This window comes from Lytechinus pictus, chromosome 7 (genome assembly GCF_037042905.1).
Source record: "Lytechinus pictus isolate F3 Inbred chromosome 7, Lp3.0, whole genome shotgun sequence".
NCBI classification, from domain to species: Eukaryota; Metazoa; Echinodermata; class Echinoidea; order Temnopleuroida; family Toxopneustidae; genus Lytechinus; species Lytechinus pictus.
The window spans coordinates 12,924,117-12,944,562 of record NC_087251.1 but is presented as its reverse complement, the minus strand read 5'-3'; the positions used below and the strand labels follow the sequence as shown (position 1 = coordinate 12,944,562).

Genomic DNA, 20,446 nt, shown 5'->3' with positions numbered 1-20,446 from the left:
CAGGAGAACTTCCCCGGCAAACCTTTCCACCTCGAGAGGTGGATAACTTTACTTCCCAGGTGAAACGGTTTCTCCGGCAAACTTCACCGGGGAAAAGGCCAATATGAAAGCTCACTGGAGAACTTCCCTGCTAAAATGACGCCAGTGGTCAAATTTCATATCCCCGAAATCCCCTCAACTTGTGATTCCAAGTGCTGAATAAAGCGGATGGTTGATTAATCAAGAGTGAAATACCCTTAAAGAGAAATGCCAGTATTTGCAGTAAACACTGATTTCTTGAGAAAGTCTGTAAAACCAGGCTTAATTGTCAGTATATCATCGAGGATCTAGATCTGGTACAGTTACATAAACTGAACTTTGTGAAATCTTGAAATCTACGCTGAAAAATGTTCACACTGAAGATCACCAACACAGATAAGCGCACGTGGGACAGTGTATTATTATTGCTGGAATAAAGACCCGACGGAAGTGACAGAATCCGCGCTTATTTTGCTTATTTCTCAGCAATTACACAATTTCTTCCAGAATCCTTTGGCACATATTTTTTATTCATACAAACAGACACTTGGGTGGTCATTATATTAGATTTTGTAAAAAGTCATTTTGAGATCGTTACCAAAACTGGAATTTATCTTTAAATATATAGTTTCTTTTTTTTAAATAACAATATTTATAACAAAAGCGTCTTCTATGCTAAATATGCACTGAAAATGTGAAAATACTCTTGACTTCTTTTTTGGGGGGCTTATAATCTTTCTAAAATATGTTGTAATTTAAAGTTTTGACACCTTTTGTAATCGATAAGAAGTAATGTTTACAATTGTCTTTTCATTTTTTGTGCATGTGCTGAGCTTGTTTAGCTACGGCTAAGGAATAATGTCGTAAGCTAGATTGCGATATCAAAAATTAAAAGAAATTTTGTTGATTGGAATTACCAAAAAGATATCAAATCATACAACTCATTCAAAGATTCTTGTCATTTGATTGATTGAAAGCCATTCAATATTTGATTCATTTTGTGCTGCATACAAATTTTATTTTCCGTTGCACTGCAAACATGCATTTTTATTTTTCCACTGCACAGTTGAGCTCTCTCCCTCAGGGTATACCACTGAGCATGTGTACATGCATATTTTGTATGCACGTGTGTTTGCGCGCATGGAAGTGAGCGCATCAACAAGGCTGACTGTGCGCACTTTAGATTTATGAATCGTAAGGTGCATCACAAAAGAATGAAAATAATTAAATTCTTTCTTACAGGGGGAAAATAATCATGTTATCCAATAAAATGGGTTGCCGGAAAAAGGCAAATACATCTTAATTCCATCTTCTTTTATTTTATTTTTTTCCTTCTATTTAGCCAAATAACACGATCTACAAAATCACTATTTGCCTCCAATGCTCCCCAAAGATTGTGACTTTGATACTCACTGTGATATCTGTGATTGTGAATTCCTCTCCCCTTCCACTGTGAATGGGGAAGCCCCTGTAAGAAGTTCATAGGTCAACACACCTAGAGACCACCAATCAACAGCCTTGTTATGACCGTCACTCCCGCCCCTCACTACCTCCGGAGCCATGTACTCTATCGTTCCACAGAACGAGTATGCTCTGTCATCCTGTTAAAATGAATTGGGAAAAGAACGATAATCTGAAATACCAGAATAATTCAATTGCTAATACAAGCGGAATACAATTAAAGCTAAACTAGAGAAAAGGCATTGAGAAATTATTTTAAAAGAACTGAAAGTCATTACTTCAACAAAACTTGATAAAATAAGGAAATCCAGACAAAAAACAAATTTGTTTATTGCTTTGAAAAATACACTTCCACCTGATGCTCTGTGGTTTTGTTTTATTGCTTGTTTGCTTTTTACTCAGCAAATACTCATTTTCAACCAAATTCATTTAGAATTTTTTTAAATTTCAATTACAAATACTTGGGTGGTCACTTTGATGTGCATTCTTGGTTAGGGGCTAATTCAAAGGCAATTTAGCCCTCAAATTATCAAAATAGCCCATATCAAAATTAAAGGTAATTTGGAATGAATGGAAGGATAAATAACACATGGGGCCCATAACACAAAGCATAGCAATGAGTGTAGAACATTTTTCATTTTTCTACGATTGATTACATTGACTACAATGTACAATCAATCCTGTAAATCAAGCGTACGATCAATTGCTAACCTTTGTGTTACGGGACCCTGGACTGAAAATATCATTTTCAATTAAACCATAAAAAGCACTTACTCTCTAAATGCAAAAGAGATAATCTGGTCTGTAATCAAACTCCTCTCAGAGTGACAGATGGGACTAATCCCTTTGGAGTGAACTGTACTTCCTTATAGAGTGAATTATATAGCTCCTTCTGAAGTGAACTCTGCATCTTTTTAGACACTTTCACTCCAGAAAGAGGTAAAATCACTCTAGAAAGATGCAAATCTCACTCGAAAATGAGAGTTTGTCTCACTCCTTGAAGAGTGTGATAAGGGACCAGATAGCTCTTTTGACTGAGTTTAGATAGTAAGATGTGAAAGGACAAATTTCCTTTAACATTATTTAAACACACTCAATGTTCATTTAGGTATCACTATTGTTTTTGTTTTTTTACATACATGTATGTAAATGTAGCTGTACAACATTAATTAGCATATTGTACATGTTTGTTCCTGAGCCTACATCATACATTAATGATACATGTACAGTACGTTCTATTATGGATAGTGCCCCTAATGATTGCTTCTAGCACAGTATCATGATATACAGCATTGGTGGGTGAACGCACTTTTCATAGCAGAAGCGTATCATGTTATGCTGTAATGTTACACTGAATATCCAGAATATCTAGTTCTATGACCCCTATGATATATCACAGGAATAAGAAATGAATATGTCTAACTTGTGTGTCAGCATGCAGTGCTAGCTTGATTTAATATTAAGAAAGTGTTTAATCGTAGAAAATTCTCTGATGCTCATTACTTTTTATTCATAAATCATATGAATATTCAAAATAGATCATTATGAAAATTGAAATGAATATACACAATTTAACACATGACTGGTGAACTGTGAGGCATTACATGAAACAAATAGTCATTGATTCTAGTTCAATACTGATTAGTTTGCTCTGTTCTTGTGCCTAAATATTATTAAAGGGATGGTCCGGGCTGAAAATTTTTATATCTAAATAAATAGAGTAAAATTCATTGGGCAAAATGCTGAAAATTTCATCAAAATCGGACACAAATAACAGTTATTGAATTTTAAAGTTTATAAATATTTTGTGAAAACAGTTATATGCACATTCCGTGAATATTCATTAGGTGGGGTGATGATGTGACACATACCCACTTTCTTTTTTCTTATGTTATTACATGAAATCATAAATGTTTCATTTTTTCATACATGTGTAAATGATGTGTCTCAGTTATGATGAAACAAGTTGCGGCAATAAATAACTAATGCACTTTAATCAGTTGTCAATCCAACTGTTTTAGTTCTTGGTGGAAAATTTTGAATAAACCTAATTTTAGCGGGTGCCTGACACCAGCGCGGACGCTGATTGGCCGGCTGCATCCGCCAGTCACAGCGCACGGTGCACGCTCCAGCGGGCACCAAGCACTAGAGCGGACCCTGATTGGCCAGCGGCTTCGGCCAATCACAGCGCGGCTCACACCCGAGTGGAGCCAGACAATAGCTCCCGACGCTATAACCCATGCGCAGCAGCGTCTTTGCTCATTGCCTGATGAAGTCTAGCAGCTTGCAGACGAAACGTCTCTTTCCTACTACGTTTGATACAGTGAGACAACTGGTTATTTCTTCTACTCAATCCTTCACCACGATGAACCTCTTCCACATCAACCTAATTTTATATAATAAAATACAAAAGAACAAGTGGGGATATGACATCGTCAGCCCATCTAATGAATATTCATGACATGCCTAGAACTGTTTCACCAGAATAATGCAAATCTTTAAAATTCAATAACTTTGTTCTTTGTTATCCGATTTTGGTGAAATTTTTAGCATTTTGCTCTGTGAATTTTACTCTATTTATTTAGATATATTTTCAGTGGGGACCATCCCTTTAAACGATTTTCCGATTTTTCCAGTTTTAACTATGTAGGTGTGAAATTCCCATAACCCTAATCAAATTGCCAAATTACGAAATTTGCATTTCAGATGCTATATAAAAGTAATTTAAATATACAGAGATCGGATTTCAACTTTAGCAAATGGGAATCAAAATGATTGAGAATATGATTTGGCATCGATAAGGGTTACCAGTTATGCGTAAAGTCTTACATAGTATTTACAAAAATAGCTTTACGAAACATCATTCAGCAGTGCTTGTATCATGGGGGGTAAATGGCACCATTCGGGTGAGGAGGTTCACATCTATTGTAGAAGTATGATTATTCAGCTGAATAGAGCCATCAAAATAATAATTACAAGCATAAAACAAACTCATACCACATTCTCACTTAGCCCCAGCTCGTGACTTAGACCCACTTTTTTCCCCAATGTGAAGGGAAATTATCAGCCCCGCGAGGCAAGTCTGACTCTCCTTTTCTGCCCCAGCAATAAGGTAGGATCAGACCTGCGAGCTGGGGGAGACACGGCAATTTTTTGCAGTGTGGACAGAAAGCCGAGTCTACCCTGGCAATTGATAGCGAACTTCCGGTGTATCTCACACGCTTTATTCGAGTTTTGTTTTTCTATGCATGCAGTCCGTCCAGTGTACACTCGATTTTATACACAGTCATATTACCTTACGAATTGTGTATCGTGAAACCGATTTCCATCAGTTCACTGCACTGTACCACTGGTATATGAACTCCCTCCATAGTACATGCATTCGCACAGGCCTACTTTTCGCGCCAGAGTCGGTTTACATATTTATTGCAGAGGATTGTGGGTAATTGGCAGAACTGACAAGCGAGGGGAGCCTGCTCCGCAACCTGGGGCTAAATGTGAACGCGAAGGAGAAGACCCCACGAGCCGAGGCTGACTCGCAAGGCGAGTCTGATCCGCAAGCTGGGCTAAGTGAGAACGCGGTATCTTATAAAATAAATATATTTAGATAATTTTACGATATTAACCTTCAGTGCATTTTATGAAATACACAGTATGCTTTAAACATACATTACATGTACATATAATTCTTCATAATAGCGAATTAAATTTTATTACCAAATTCTATCATAACAAGCGGGCAGAGCAAAACAGAAATGTAAATATAGCTGTTTGGTAGCCTCTTTACAGCAAATAGGATAGTAGAGGAAAAGATTTAAATAATTTATGATAACAATAATAATAATGATAATAATACTAATAATGATAATAATATTATCATTATCATCATTATTATTATTATTATCATTATCATTATCATTATTATTATTATCATTATTATCATTATTATTACCATTATCATTATCATTATTATTATATTATCATTATTATACTATTATTATTTTTTATAATTATTATTATCATTTATGTTTCTAAGCGCTTAGGGGGTGCATAATGTAATTATTATGGTCATCGGATAATGGCAAGCCTGGGGAGCATTTCAACAAGAGTTTCAAGACTCAATTGCTAGACATACTATTGTACATAGGCTTTTGCATCCTACCAGTTACCCATTAAACACCTGGGTGGAGAGTGGCATATTGTGGAATGATGCCTCGCCAAAGGATGCTAGGCCATGGTGGGATTCGAACACACAACCCCTTTTTTTTACTTTTTTACAAGGTGAGAGTCAGAATTGTTACACCACGATGCTTTCACATAAAAGAACCATATGATCATAGGTTGGAATAGCATATGATAAATCAGTTCAGTAAACCAACACTAATAATTAATTGTGTTATTTAAGCCACATGATGATGCTAATTGCTCTTTAAGGAAATAGACATATCAAATAAGTTTAAACATTTTCCTCTTTCCTATTTAAAGAAAATGCCTTTAAAAATTCTGAAAAAGTATAATTGGACTTAACATCATTGTCTTTGATAGAAAAAGTATTATCACTTTCTGAGATATTCAAATACTTCAATGGCCAATTATTTTTTCCTTTACATAATGTAGTTGTGGATTTGAAACTTTACATGTATGATTCTGAAAATTATGGTTAGGCCTATATCTTGTTATCATTTTGATGGTTTCAAACTTCTAGTCTACAGCATGTGCAGAGCAAAAAAACAGAAAATTGGATTCTGTTATGTTATGATTCTTCAGTTTTTCTTTATTTTTATACTAAAGTGTCACATATATGAAAAGAATAAAATTTAAATCTTAATGTTAAAATTCAGAAGAATAATGTTAATAGAAGACAATGACCTTACAAACAAATGAGATAGCTCACAAGCATTTCTTATAATGTTCTTTATGTTTTTATTACAAAATCTATGAGAGTATTCAGATTCACCTAGATGAGTTTCTGGACATATTATTTCTGATCTGTTCCTCTTTATTGTACATGCATGAACGAAATGCCAAGTATTTTGACTCACATCAAAGAAAGGATTTTACTCTTGCTTTCAGTGTAAAATTAAGATGAACAATATTATTAGCACTAAAAAGAAAATAAATGGGTCTTTAAAAAAAATTGCTTTCATAATTCAACTGCAAGCTCACTTATACCAAGAAACCATTGAAAAAAAATTCACTTTCAATTTTCATTAAGCATGTTTATATATTTGTATTCTACAAGCTTGTGTAATAAATCGAATGTAAAAAAACCACTGAAATCGATATTGAAAAAAAAATGAAAGAAGTGAAGAAAAATGATCCAAAAAAATTATGATAATGTTAAAAAACTGAAGATGAAAAATGCAGGACTGTCCATGGCATGGATATTGGTAGAAAATGCATTAAAAAATAAGTTTAATTTTAAAATGCTTGTTTAAGACTAGTTTTATGCAGTTTAAAATCATAAATACAATAAGATTGGTTAATCAACATACACAGTCATGCTTTTTCAGAGAAAATAATTTGCAACAAGTGGAGCGCCTCTAGCAGTCTCGCCTGCATTACGCGATTCAATATAGCAGCAGTGCTGACTTTGAAAACAACTATCGAATAATCATTCACAAAAAACATCATTCATATGATGATAATATACTATGTTCATTGACCCCAAATGACATTTGACCTTGATCGTGTGACAAAAGACTTGTGCAAGACGATCAGTGATACTTGATACCCTTATGTCCACATTTCACGAACTATATCCATAAACTTTCAAAGTTATGATGGCATTCAACAATTACCCCCCAACACGGCCAAAGTTCATTGACCTTGGTCATGTGACCTGAAACTCATGCAGGATGTTTACTGATGCTTAATTACTCTTATGTCCAAGTTTCATGAACCAGATCCATACTTTAGAGTTATGACATTAAAAAAAACTTAACCTTGGTTAAGATTTTGTTTTGTTTTCCCCAACATATATTCTAAGTTCATTGACCCTTAATGACGTTTGACCTTGGTCATGTGACCTAAAACTCAAAAAGGATGTTCAGTGATACTTGATTACTCTTATGTACAAGTTTCATGAACCAGATCCATACTTTAGAGTTATGACATTAAAAAAAACTTAACCTTGGTTAAGATTTTGTTTTGTTTTCCCCAACATATATTCTAAGTTCATTGACCCTTAATGACGTTTGACCTTGGTCATGTGACCTAAAACTAAAAAAGGATGTTCAGTGATACTTGATTACTCTTATGTACAAGTTTCATGAACCAGATCCATAAACTTTTTAAGTTATGATGGAAATCAACAAATACCCCCAACATGGCCAAAGTTCATTGACCCTAAACAAACTTTGACCTTGGTCATGTTACCTGAAACTCAGGCAGGATATTCAGTAATACTTGATTACCCTTATGTCCAAGTTTTATGAACTAGGTCCATATACTTTCTATAGTGACATTTCAGGAACTTAACCTTTGGTTAAGATTTTGATGTTGATTCCCCCAACATGGTCTAAGTTCATTGACCCTAAATGGCATTTGACCTTGGTCATGACATGTGACCTCAAACTATGGCAGGATGTTCAGTAAAACTTGGTAACCATAGTCTCACTCTGCTATGCACGCAAGACAAAAGTTAGAGTGGCAATTTACTCCATACCATGTTGAGATTACAAGATTAAATAGCCTAAATTCAAGAAAATGTTGTCCAATACTTACATTACTTGTGAGGAATTCTTTACTAAGTCCAAAGTCTGTCAAGACCACATGACCATCCTTGTCCAATAGGATGTTCTCGAGCTTGATGTCACGGTAGATAATTCCAAGCTGAAGAAGCCAAAAATGCAAGTGAAATAAAGATGTAAGGAATCATTAGGAAATGAAAGGCACACCTGTGAGTGCTAACACATCATTATAATGTCTAGTTCATTGTCCTGTTTACATGAAGTGATATGCGTTATTTGATTGTAACTTTTTAATACACACATTTTGCCTTTAACAGACATTCACATAAATGACTATAATGATTACATTTTTCAGGTTATGAGTGATAACAGTTGAACAAGTATTCTTATAATTATACAATCAGACTCCAAAGAGTACAAAATCAAAGGCTTTTTCAGATGGACTCATCAATATTTCTTTGTAACTTGAAAGTCAGGTTCCAACAAAAAAAATAATTATAAGACTAATGGAGAAAAGTCATACAAGAATAATACTGAATGCCTATCAAAAGGTATTCCTAATCACAAGTGTTGACATAATAATAAAATTATGATTTCAATTAAGTATCTGACAAAAATAATGCCTAAACACATTCCATACTGTTTCTAAACAAACATATAGAAAAATCATTTGAAAATAAATCCATAAACAACAAAGATGTACAGCAATTGGAATAACTCCAGGAGTGTCTCCTTGCTCCAAATTTCATTTCTTTCTGTGTACATACCACATACATGTAGGTAAAACCTAAAACCTTACAAAATACTAGAACATGTAGGTCACATACCCGTTTTTACTTTTTGTAAAAACCAACAAAGCAACACACTGTCACATTCAAATTAAGCCCAAATAATAATTGTGCCCTTTACTCCCTATGAGCAAATAGTACATTTTTGGGGGCGAGCATGTTCAAACAGATAATACACATGAATTCATGGGGTTAAAGACCTCATCGATGCCCTGCAGGTCTATACAATTCATCAGTACAAATTTACGTAGTAACAAGTTCACTCATACATAATACAAAAGACTAGAATTCTTACTGTGACTCATCATACTGACATTGTTCAAGAAGTATTTTTCATCTTGTAATCTTTGAAAAGTGTGCCACTGAATAGGCAACTAATCATAAATGCTATTTTATCGAAAGATATTCATAGCTTATAGTAGTTCAGCTTGATTCTTCTAATTCCAATTCATAAAATGATACCATTGTTAGTCAAGTACCTACTTACTTGCAGGTACATGTAATTTTCTAATAAGGATATATTAGTAATGCATACTTTGCTTTCACACTGACAAAGTTTAGTAATGCATACTTTGCTTTCACATTGACAAAGTTTAGTAATGCATACTTTGCTTTCACATTGACAAAGTTCATGATCAGATGGGTGTGACAGAGGCTCTCGGTAAAGCGTATATTTGATGAGTGAATAAGTGACATATACATGTAATGCTAATCAACCATAATGTGGCACTCAAAAATAGGAAAACAACCCTTAACTGATCATTTTCACATTCTGTTGCTTCAACAAGCTTGATACACCAATGGAGAAATTTCTTGTTGTACATGAACTTCAGAAAAAAATGAGATTGTTTGGATCAAGTGCGATTTTCTTACTCACTTTGCACATGCCCTAAATTAGATCAACTTGAGGAGACACACCCACACACTTTTCCCTTTCTAAAGCAATGGGCAATTACACAAGGTAATATTATTTCCTTTTCTTAAAGTGGATCCAATAGTCAATTGTTTCAATCAATACATGACATGATAAAGAATTTAGTTCTCAGAATAAATATAATGAAAATGAGATTATTCAATCCATAAATGCATTTTGGTAAAATAGTTGTGGCCTGGTCATGGTTGACCTCTGATTTTATGTACAAAATTTGACACAATTATAATTTCCGAGCTTCATGCACTGCATTATATTTGTGTACCAGACTGTACAATATATCCTTAGTGAACATTTTGATAAATTGTACAATAAACTAACTTGTTGCTTTGACGATACGGGTCAACTGCAATGGAAACTAAAAAACAGAAGTTGCTAAAATATACTGAAATCGAAATCTTACTACATGTACATTTTTGGTTAGATATTGTTGAAGATTACATGTATTTTGAATTCAGATGAACTTCTGCTTTTGAGTCCTGTACATACAGTACATGAGCCCTCTTACATTGTGCATGTACAGTATGAATACTATGAGTATTATAGTACAATAGTATAATCAATAGAGGCCCTTTAATATACAATAAAAAATGAGTTAGTTTCATTTTATATTAAAGGTGCAGTCATCAACACAATTAGGAAATGAATTGTGCCTTTGTCACACTGTATGTACATCAATGACATAATTTGAAAAATGGACAAGATTGGGGTTCATAAGAAATAAGTCAACTCGCGAGAGTTACCCTACTCCTTTGCGGCTGTGATCATTAGAGCTGTTTAAAACACGAGTTCAGAGTCAGGAACTTCAGGAAGCTAGAAAGGCTGCCTGCTATGAAAAACTCTAGGGACCTATTTCATAAAACTTGACACGTATTGTAATAACAATTTCGCAACAAAATTTTGAAGCTACTGAAATCATTTAATTGTTTGGCTAATAGTAAATTTGTTGTAGATATTAATAATTTCTACAAATTATGTATTTGTTATTATATCAAAGTCTTTATGAAATGGGACACTGGCACAGTGTCATGTGAAATCATCTACAACTTCTCTCATTTCCCCTACAATGAATACACGACAGAGATTTCATAGAAAGTAATGGGTTGTTGGTAAGATATTTTTGCATTGTTTTTCTAAATATTCTTTTACAATTTTTGATCAGACAAAATATTAAGAAACTTAGATTTTCCTTGGTGCTAATGGATAGGATAAAATAAACTGTAACCAATTGGTTTTGAGATCTTATCAAAACCTGGGGTCCGTTGCAAAAAGAGTTGCAATCAATTGCAACTCTAAAAATCATGCACAACTTGACCTTCATGATTACACCCAAAATAAATTAACAAACATTAGGCTTATTTCTTGATCTATCTAAAGCGTTTGATGTCATCAACCATGATATTCTCCTCTGTAAATTACAGTTTGGTATACGTGGTGTAGCCTTACAGTGGTTTAAGAATTATTTGAGTAATCGTTTCCATTTCACATGTTATAATAATTTTGTTTCCGATAGAAAGAGGATCCAGTGTGGAGTCCCACAGGGCTCTATACTGGATCCTCTCCTTTTCTTGAGCTATATAAATGATCTGAGCTCTTCTTCATCCTTTTTTCGTTTTATACTGTTTGCCGACTATACCAACTTAATTGCATGTCATAAAGATTTCAATAGATTAATATTACAGGTAAATAGAGAATTAGAAAATGTTATACAATGGTTTGATGCTAATGAATTAATTATAAACAATGACAAAAAGTGTGTATTATATTTTAAAAGAAAATCCCACCCATATAATTGTAATAATATTATAATACTTATAAACCATGTTAATTTGAATGTGAGCACTTCAGTTAAATTTTTAGGAATAATTCTTGATGATACTCTATCTTTCCAGGACCATCGACAATATATTGCAAACAAAATATCTAAAAACATTGGTATCCTCCGTAAATTACGTATATCCCTACCTCAAAATGTATTATTTATGTTGTATAACTGTTTAATTTTACCATACTTATGTTATTGTACCATTACCTGGGCAGCAGTGGGGAAAACTAAATTAGAATCTTTATACAAACTGCAAAAGAAAGCTCTTAGAATATGTACAAATTCTCATTTTCAAGCTCACTCTCGTCCTTTATTTTTTAGGTTACAAACACTTACGATTTATGATATATATACATTCCAAATTGCCATAATGATGTTTAATGTTAATAATAGTATTGCACCTAAAATAATTTGTCAAATGTTTACTCTTAATAAATCTATCCATTCCCATAATACCCGCTCATGTATAAAATACCATTAACCAAAGGTTTCGTCTCAGTCCTTACTCAACTCTTTTAGACACAACAGTCCCCGTATTTGGAACAATTTACCTAATAATTTTATGTCATGCACTACATTGTCATCTTTTAAGGTCTTATTGAAGAGACAGCTCGTCTCTTCCTATTCCTTGTAACTCTATTTTAAGTACCTATGTATCATGCGTGTCATGGTGTATGTGTGTGTGATAGTGTGTGTGTGTTTGTATTATATCGTAACATGTGTTTCTTTTCCCTGTTTTGGGGGACTATAAACTTACAAGTTTTTTAAACTTTCATATTAGTCTCCAATTTCATTCATTAGATTAAATCTCGATTGTTGCATGTTACTTTGTATATATTTTATGATTTTATGATTGAAATAAAATTGAATTGAACTTGATTTTCTACTAACAGCGTGCATTTGGGACTTGCGATTGATTTTTTTACTTGCGTTTAAACGCAACTCTTTCTGCAACAGACTCCTGTGGTGTTTAATTATTCTGATACACATGGAATCTACGGCAGATATTAATGTGATCCAGGGTTTCTCCCTCTCTGCTTTCCATTCCAATTTGTTGAGAAGAATTTGAAAAGAAGAATATGGTTCATGATAGTGTGCCATATTTGACAATGTTCAAATCCATGAAAAGGGTTCATACAATATCTTTGCCCAGGGTTCTGAATATTGCCCTAATACATAGTCTCCTCTTAATAGACATTTTGTGTCTGAATTTACTCTGAAAGCAAGAACAAACTATTTGGTAGTCAAAATTTCTCACCAAATTGCTAAAATGATTATGAAACTCATGATGCAGGCTTAATTTTGGAGGTATTCATTTTATTCATATTTTTTCCCTAAAATTTGTCACCCTCCTTAACATACAAAATTACCACTTAAAATTCTATGGTTTCTGGTGATAGCTAGTCTTTTATCAAAGCATCATTTTTTTGTCTGTAGAAACAGGTGAAATTTATGAAAATTATTGTTCATACAGATTTTTTTTTGAATAGTTAAAAATAATAACTATGTAGGGATTTCAGGATAATTTAAATACAAAGATCACTATGCTCTCAATGACCCATCTTTAGCTTTTTGTGATAAAGCCAAATTGCATATTTCAGAAGTTTTTGGTTTAAATAAAATCTAGATACAACATCTGAATATGTACAGAACAGAAAAAAAAAATAATGGTATGTTTAGAATACTTAATTCTCCTCTCTCTATCAAGGCATCTGTCATTTTTCTTTTGCTAATTCCACATCTAAATGGTGTATTACCCTATGAAAAGAGAAAGAATGTCGAAGTACTCTGCCTTAACCATGCCAAACATCATTATACAGAGAATTTTAGTATTGGATGGGTAATCAAGAGAGTGACAGATAGGGTCTGAATGTTGAAGCCAACTCCCTGCCCCCACACATTCACCGCAAAAGGACCCTGGGCAGGCAAAGAGTGATAGTGATAAATGGACACCATGGAGAAAGAGAGGAAAAAGACGGAGGAAGAAAGAGTTATGAGAGTGATAAGAGAGATAGAACATTAAAAGAAAGAGACCTGGAGCAAGAACAACAAAAAAGGATGGATGGGGGGATATATGCCAGAAGATACTTTTATGAAGAGAAGGGGAGACAGAGAGGAAAGGGAAAAAGAGAGAGGAGGGAGAAGAGAACAAATGTAGCGATCAGACAAACATAGATAGTATAAAAACATAGATAGTATAAAAACAGAGAGACTTATTTTCATAGAAAATGAAGGGAGGGGATAAAAGGAAGAGTAGAGAGGGAGACATTAAAGGTCAAATTCACCCAAAAAAAATTTGATTTGAATAAATAGAGAAAATAAAACTAGCATGACACTGAAAATTTCATCAAAATCGGATGCAAAATAAGAAAGTTATGACATTTTAAAGTTTCGCTTATTTTTCATAAAACAGTGATGTGCACAAGTCAGTGACATGGAAATGAGGAAGTCGTATGATGTCCCTCTAATTTCTTTTGTTTTTTATTGTTTGAATCATACAATATTTCATTTTTTGCAGATTTGACAATATGAACCAACTTGGCTGAATCATAAAGTATTAAATAATGCTAATTCCCATGTTCAGGTAGGAATTAATCGTTGTTTCACTTGACAATGAGGATAACATTAGAATACACTGTATTTCATGTTTCATATAATGCCAACCACGATGTGCATATAACTGTTTTGTGAAATTAAGCAAAATTTAAAGTGTCATAACTTTCTACTTTACATCCAATTTTGATAAAATTGTCAATGTTATGCTCTTTGGATTTTTGTCTTTTTATCAAAATCAACTTTTTGTTGGGGTGGACTTGTCCTTTAAGAGAAGAGTGACAAGCAACCCTGGGCAGGAAAGAAAAAAAAGAGAATGATAGATGGACAGGGAGAAAGTGGGAGAGGGAGGAAAGAGAGAGAGGGAGAGATGAGAGAGTGCAAGAAAGCAAGAAATAAGCAGGAAGTGCCATTCATAATGCATGCAAACCACTGGATAATATTCCACCCTGCCAGCCAGTCCACCCACACATCTAACAGCTTCCATTGCTGTTGCCATGACGATGTTTGGCTTGTGCATCTCTGACAGCCGAAGAAGAATCGCAAAGGCTAGTTTCATAATTTGGTTTGATTACACCCTTGATAAAATCTTGCTAGTTGGATAAAGGTGGAGCTCAAATAGAGGCAGAATTTTACTAATAGTTTTCACATTATACACAACTTAACAAGCATTCTCTTTGATTTGCATACATCAGTACTATTAAGCCACTCTCAATCTCATGCAGAAAACAAAGATAACACGAATAAATGTCACAAGATTACACTTGAAATGTGTAATATCATAGAGCTGGATTGTTGTACAAGTATATATCCAAATCAAAAGCACTCAATATCAAATGAGGATTCCTATCATTTCTGAACAAAGTCTTCATTTTCCATAAAAGTAATTGAATAAAAAAAGGTAACACTAACATAACTGATTGGCAATAAAAAAAAGAATCATGAGCAGCTCTCAGCAAACAGGATTCTCTAATTCTCCAGTTAGGGGAAAGTATCTCACAATTATCTCACAATACAAAGATGAAAGGACATTTCCTGGTCTTCCCATTTTTTCCAAGTTGTTGCGAAATTACTGACAACTTTAATAAGATTTTCTAAGCTGAATAGCTTACTTTTCTCAGGTATAAAATCAAATTTTACAACCAAATCCACATAGACATGAGTCTACAAATATATTCATAATATGTTCACATCAGGGGTAGATAAATATTCATAAGTAATAAAGTTGATTAATTCTTTAAAAAGTGAATGTGAAAAGGGGGCAGTAAAATAAATACTGAAGTGAATGTTTATGGAAACTTACTGTTTAGCAGACCTGGCAACCTCTGGGAATGAAAATTGTATTCTGTGATTAAAAAAAAGTGTATTTTCCCCCAAAAAGTGTATTGGCGCTCAAGCAGCATGCAAGCTAAAATGCTCTTGCAGATGAAAAAAAAAAATTAAACATGTGTATATCTCACCCTGGTTTTAACAAAATGATTGAAAAAAAAACAAGTTACCTGAAATTACATTGATCTAATAAACATATTTGTGTAAGTTTTATGAAATAGAGACATATAGAGATGATTTTTCTCAATAAATTACAATTTTTTTTTTTTACGAAAACATATTTTTAAAGGAAAAAACATACTGCCGTATTTTGGTTGCAAAAACGTACTAAATACGCCAAAAACGTACTGGTTGGCAGGTCTGGTTTAGCCATCAAACTCTAATTCCCAATTCTAGTTGAATTTGATTTTGTCACCTATCTTACTAAGAATGGGCGAAAATTCTGGTATGGGCAAGTCATTTCTATCCCATGACAGAAAATTTTAAAAAGAAATTCAAGTAGCAAAACAATATTTGATATGTTTAAATTGGAAAGACAAGAAGAGTTTAAGATATTAGGAAATGACACTGTTCTTATTGAAATGCACAAATATGATGTATTGAAATCTTAACCAATTAACAGAAAAAATACTTATGCATGTATTTATAATCTACATGTAGTATTACAATAACATGTAACAACATGCTCATGAGCCCGACAAATATTTATTTGCTCGTTCCAACAAGCATGATATGCATGGTTTCAGCCAGATAGAAATTAATAGAATAGATCACAGTATACCAATGCGTAGTTCTCAAGTGGGGGAATCCCCCATGGGTAATCCCCCAATGGGTAATGAGCATTATTTACAATAAGACTTCCCTTTATGTGATTTCTATTTACCTTTCAGTTCAAGTTGTTACTATTGTATATATTAAGTGAGAAGAGCTAGTTATAATGACAAGGACATTGTGACTCATATCCATCTGGGTGCCAAATAATACTACTCTCAGTTTGGTCAAAGACACTACAAGGGGAAGTCTGGTCACTCGGTAGAGCGCATAATGAAACACATGGGAAGAGCCCCTGAAAGCATTGCTTAGGTATGCATTCACATATTGTCATTTTGGGTCGTGTATAAAACATATGGGGGAAATGGTAGTGGGGTGAAGGAGGGAACGATTTTGATATTTAATTTTTTTTTAATTTCACTCTTCAAAAAATGCCCACAAATTATGAAGTGGATATATTTTAGATACTCCTGGGGAAGGAAGGTGGAATAATTCCCATGCGCCATCTCAGTGCCCTCTTCATCACACCCTCTATAATTTTCCCATATGTTTTATACACAACCCCGTGCGGATGTGCGTAGATTTACTTGTTCAACGCTGGTGGGTGCCCTTCCTCATGAACAAAACAGTGTTTCCAAAAATCGTTGAAGTGTCCAGTCTTCCCCTAGTAGTGTCTTTGGTTTGGTACCCTCAACCCTTGTGATGAGTACTGAGGGACAAGTGAATGAACCACATCGATGGATAGTGGTGATAGTTATCCTGCCAACGAACATGCATGCCAAGAACGGATTTGAACACACAACCCTCTGACTATAGGGCAAGTGTCAGAACCACTACATCATGATGCTTCCTTAAAACTTACAAAACAAAAAAGGAGAAAGTTTTGACTCACCTGATGAAGGCAATCTAAAGCTATGACAATCTCAGCAATGTAGATACGGACTTCACTCTCTCTGAAGTGCTCCCTCTGATAAAGGTGGGTGAATAGTTCTCCTCCACTCACATAATCTACAAGGATACCACAAAATCACTTTCAGTTGAAACCTTTTAGCACAGTGCCGGTACTTCACTGTTAATTTATTCAAGACATCTCAAGAGAAAGATGAAAATAATCTTGTTATCGCTCTCAGCCAACAGTTTGGTTTATATAACTATACCCATTCAGCCGTTACATTTGTGCATATGAGATCTTGGCCCTGCTTTACAAAGATATGCGATCGATCAAATCACTCTCGTCTTTAGGAAACCAGGCCAGTGACACCACCATTTACAATGTTGCTGTGACTGCAAGTAGAAGCAAAGATAAAATTGGATTGTTTTTTTTTTTTTTTTGCATGGCAAGATCAAAGGCTGCCCTCTTTAACAATGGCTTAATCCTGTAACGGTAATAGTGACAATAGAATAAGGCCCTTAGGTCTTACCAAGTATAAGGTTGAGCTTGGAGTCAGTCTGGAAGGCATAGTGTAATGTGACTAGGAATGGACAACTTCTAACTGCTTCTAGGACCTGCCTCTCAGTCATAGTGTGTTCTGCAGTCTTGGCTTTCTGGACGATCGTTGCTTTCTTTAGGACCTTCATGGCATAGAGCTTACCCTGGTTATGGTTACCGACCTTCCGAACCAGGAATACCTTACCATATGCTGAAAGGAGAAGAGAAAATGGAGTTGACATCTATTCAGGACAAAGTGATCACATCAATACTTTCCATGCTGTGCCCTAGAATTATACAAAATCCGGGTCAGCAATTTCCAAGGAAATTTAGGCATTTCCCATCCAGGTGGGGAATATTTGAAAAATATGTAAATGCTTGGAAGTACTTGAGGGAAATGCTAGAATATTCTTGAGAAACACCTGGGCAATATTCAAAATCATTAAATAAGTATATTTTGTAGTGTTTCACTGCATTTCCAACTATTTCCCATCTTCCTCAAAAATTATCGAGACAGTATTTACCACCAGTATTCCCACTCTGGCCACCTCTGGCCCGTACAAAGTATAAAAAATATACACATCCTACATGATGTCCATTTTATTGCATCCACATAATTTATTCCATGCTTTAAAATGTTTATCACACATGCAGATTTCCTTGTGACTGTTAAAAGCAATTGGATTCCATGCCAATGATATGGGTGGGGGAATAACCCTAACTATGCAAGCAACTTGTCTATCACAAAATATTAATTTATCAATTAATTTTAAATTAACAAGGTCCTAATCTGTACCTTACACTCTGTCCTTTTGATTGTCAATATTTGAGGAGGAAAACCTCAACAAGTGGCTGGATCATGTCCTTTCATTGTCAATCCTCCCTATGTATGTCATTTGTTCACTGTATAACACTATATTCTTAGCCCTGTAATATCCTTAACCCTCATGAAGGGTGGCCCTACTTTCCTGAACCCAGGAACATTTTGTTTGCTTTTCACACTTGTTTTTAATATGAGTCCTGTTAAATACATATTGTACATTAAAGCCAAGTCTGCTCTTTACTGTAGTCCATGGGGTTAGCCCTGATGATTTGGTTTTACAAGAACAGCTAGTATATGAATGGGCTATTGACTAATGATGGGCGCACCAAACAAAGAGAAACCATACTGTACAATTCAATTGGGATTGGAATAGGAAAATTGTCATTGTAAAAAATTATCATTCTGCATTTACAAGAGTTTGCTTGCCTGATCATGCAGTACGTAATTTGAATAATATATACTTGTCTTTTACAAGTGCAAGGAGTGACTTTAAATGACATGCTGTCCATGTTCCCAAGCAAATTGACGATAACCTTTTGACAAGAAATTATTTTTCATATTGCTACTTGAATGACAGTTTATTAAAGTAAAATGTCAGTTTAAGTAAAAAGTTTCTATATTTACAGTAAAAAGGGTTTCATCATCTTGTCTTGCTACCCACACTGGGCCCACGCTCCCTTACAAACTGACATTGATTTGAAAAAGACTGTTCTTCATACCTCAGTCACATTGGCTCTATGGCAGCCTTACGTCGAGTCGCAAACAGCCGTTTTAACTTTTTTTTTACAAGCTACATAGAGTTGGTTTGAATAAAAATGAATACAATGGCTGCTTTTACTTGACGTACGGCCGTTGTAGAGCAAATGTGACTGAGGTGTGAGTTTTGATATTTAGCATTCAATAAATGACTCTATATAACACTTTACAGATCCCTGGTCATATGATTCAGGCTTCCCTGCACATACATGTGTACGCATGAATATTCTCCACCACCTGGGGAGGTTCTAAGGATACACAAATACAAATATATTGGCTATCACTTCTTAGTTCCTACCAGGTTTCCATTTTACATCAGGGAGAAAGAATAATGTTCCATCATAAAACATACCCAGAAAATTAAATTCAGGGGCTCCTTTTCAAAGAGGACGTAACTGTTCTAACTTTACCATTATGATGACTTCTGCACAGTAACAATGTTCAACCGTAAAAAATCAAGTTTTCTATGGTATATAATTGGCAAAGTAGCAAAGATATCATTGTAAGTCTTCAATAAAATGGACCCCTAATCCTCAACCATTACAAGAGTCAGAAAATGGCCAATGTGCATTATATTTCTGCAAGTCCCATCTAATCACTGTACAGTCAGCTGAGTAACAAAACATATCTTATTTTCATATAATTTTAAAAATAATGGAAGTTTGAACATTGAGAATGCCTAATGAAAGTGAAGATAAGCAAAATTCACATGTATACAAATATAAACAATTGCTAAGATGGATTAGATAATCTCACATATCATATGAAGAAAGACATTCAACACTCACATTAATAGTGTGAATGGGGTCCAAAGAAAGAAAAAGAGGGAGGAACGGAACGTGTCAGTTGGTAGAAAGGAAATAGGGGAAGTGAGAGAGATCTTTACAACTGTTGATTGAACACAACTCAAGGATAAAAGCAACATAATTTCAATCCAGGGACCTTTACATGAACCAGAATGTATTGATTAAAGGGGCACTAGCTGATTTTAATTATTATTCAAAAACATATTGGATTTCATTAAAGGTTGCTCAACTGTGTTTTTCTCTTTTCCACTGCCAAATCTTGTT

At 34.4% G+C, this 20,446-nt stretch overlaps 1 protein-coding gene across 1 annotated transcript; it reads right to left on the bottom strand.

The window, feature by feature from the left end:
* Nucleotides 1–658: 658 nt before the first annotated feature.
* Nucleotides 659–19,961, bottom strand: LOC129265995 (ribosomal protein S6 kinase alpha-5-like). Its single transcript, XM_064101955.1, has 4 exons — nucleotides 17,790–19,961; nucleotides 17,261–17,376; nucleotides 8,206–8,313; nucleotides 659–1,619 (listed from the first exon to the last, which is right to left on the bottom strand). The coding sequence occupies exons 1-4, from the start codon at nucleotides 18,037–18,039 to the stop codon at nucleotides 1,428–1,430; spliced, it is 666 nt and encodes a 221-aa protein (XP_063958025.1). The 5' UTR covers nucleotides 18,040–19,961; the 3' UTR covers nucleotides 659–1,427.
* Between the last annotated feature and the right edge of the window lie 485 nt (nucleotides 19,962–20,446).

Coding starts and splice junctions, on each gene's coding strand:
- LOC129265995 (XM_064101955.1), bottom strand. CDS start 18,039: ATGTCAACTCCATTTTCTCTTCTCCTTTCAGCATATGGTAAGGTATTC. Junction 8,314..17,260: donor CTTTAGATTGCCTTCATCAG/GTGAGTCAAAAC, acceptor TGGCTTCTTCAG/CTTGGAATTATCTACCGTGA. Junction 1,620..8,205: donor AAGAATTCCTCACAAGTAAT/GTAAGTATTGGA, acceptor TCATTTTAACAG/GATGACAGAGCATACTCGTT.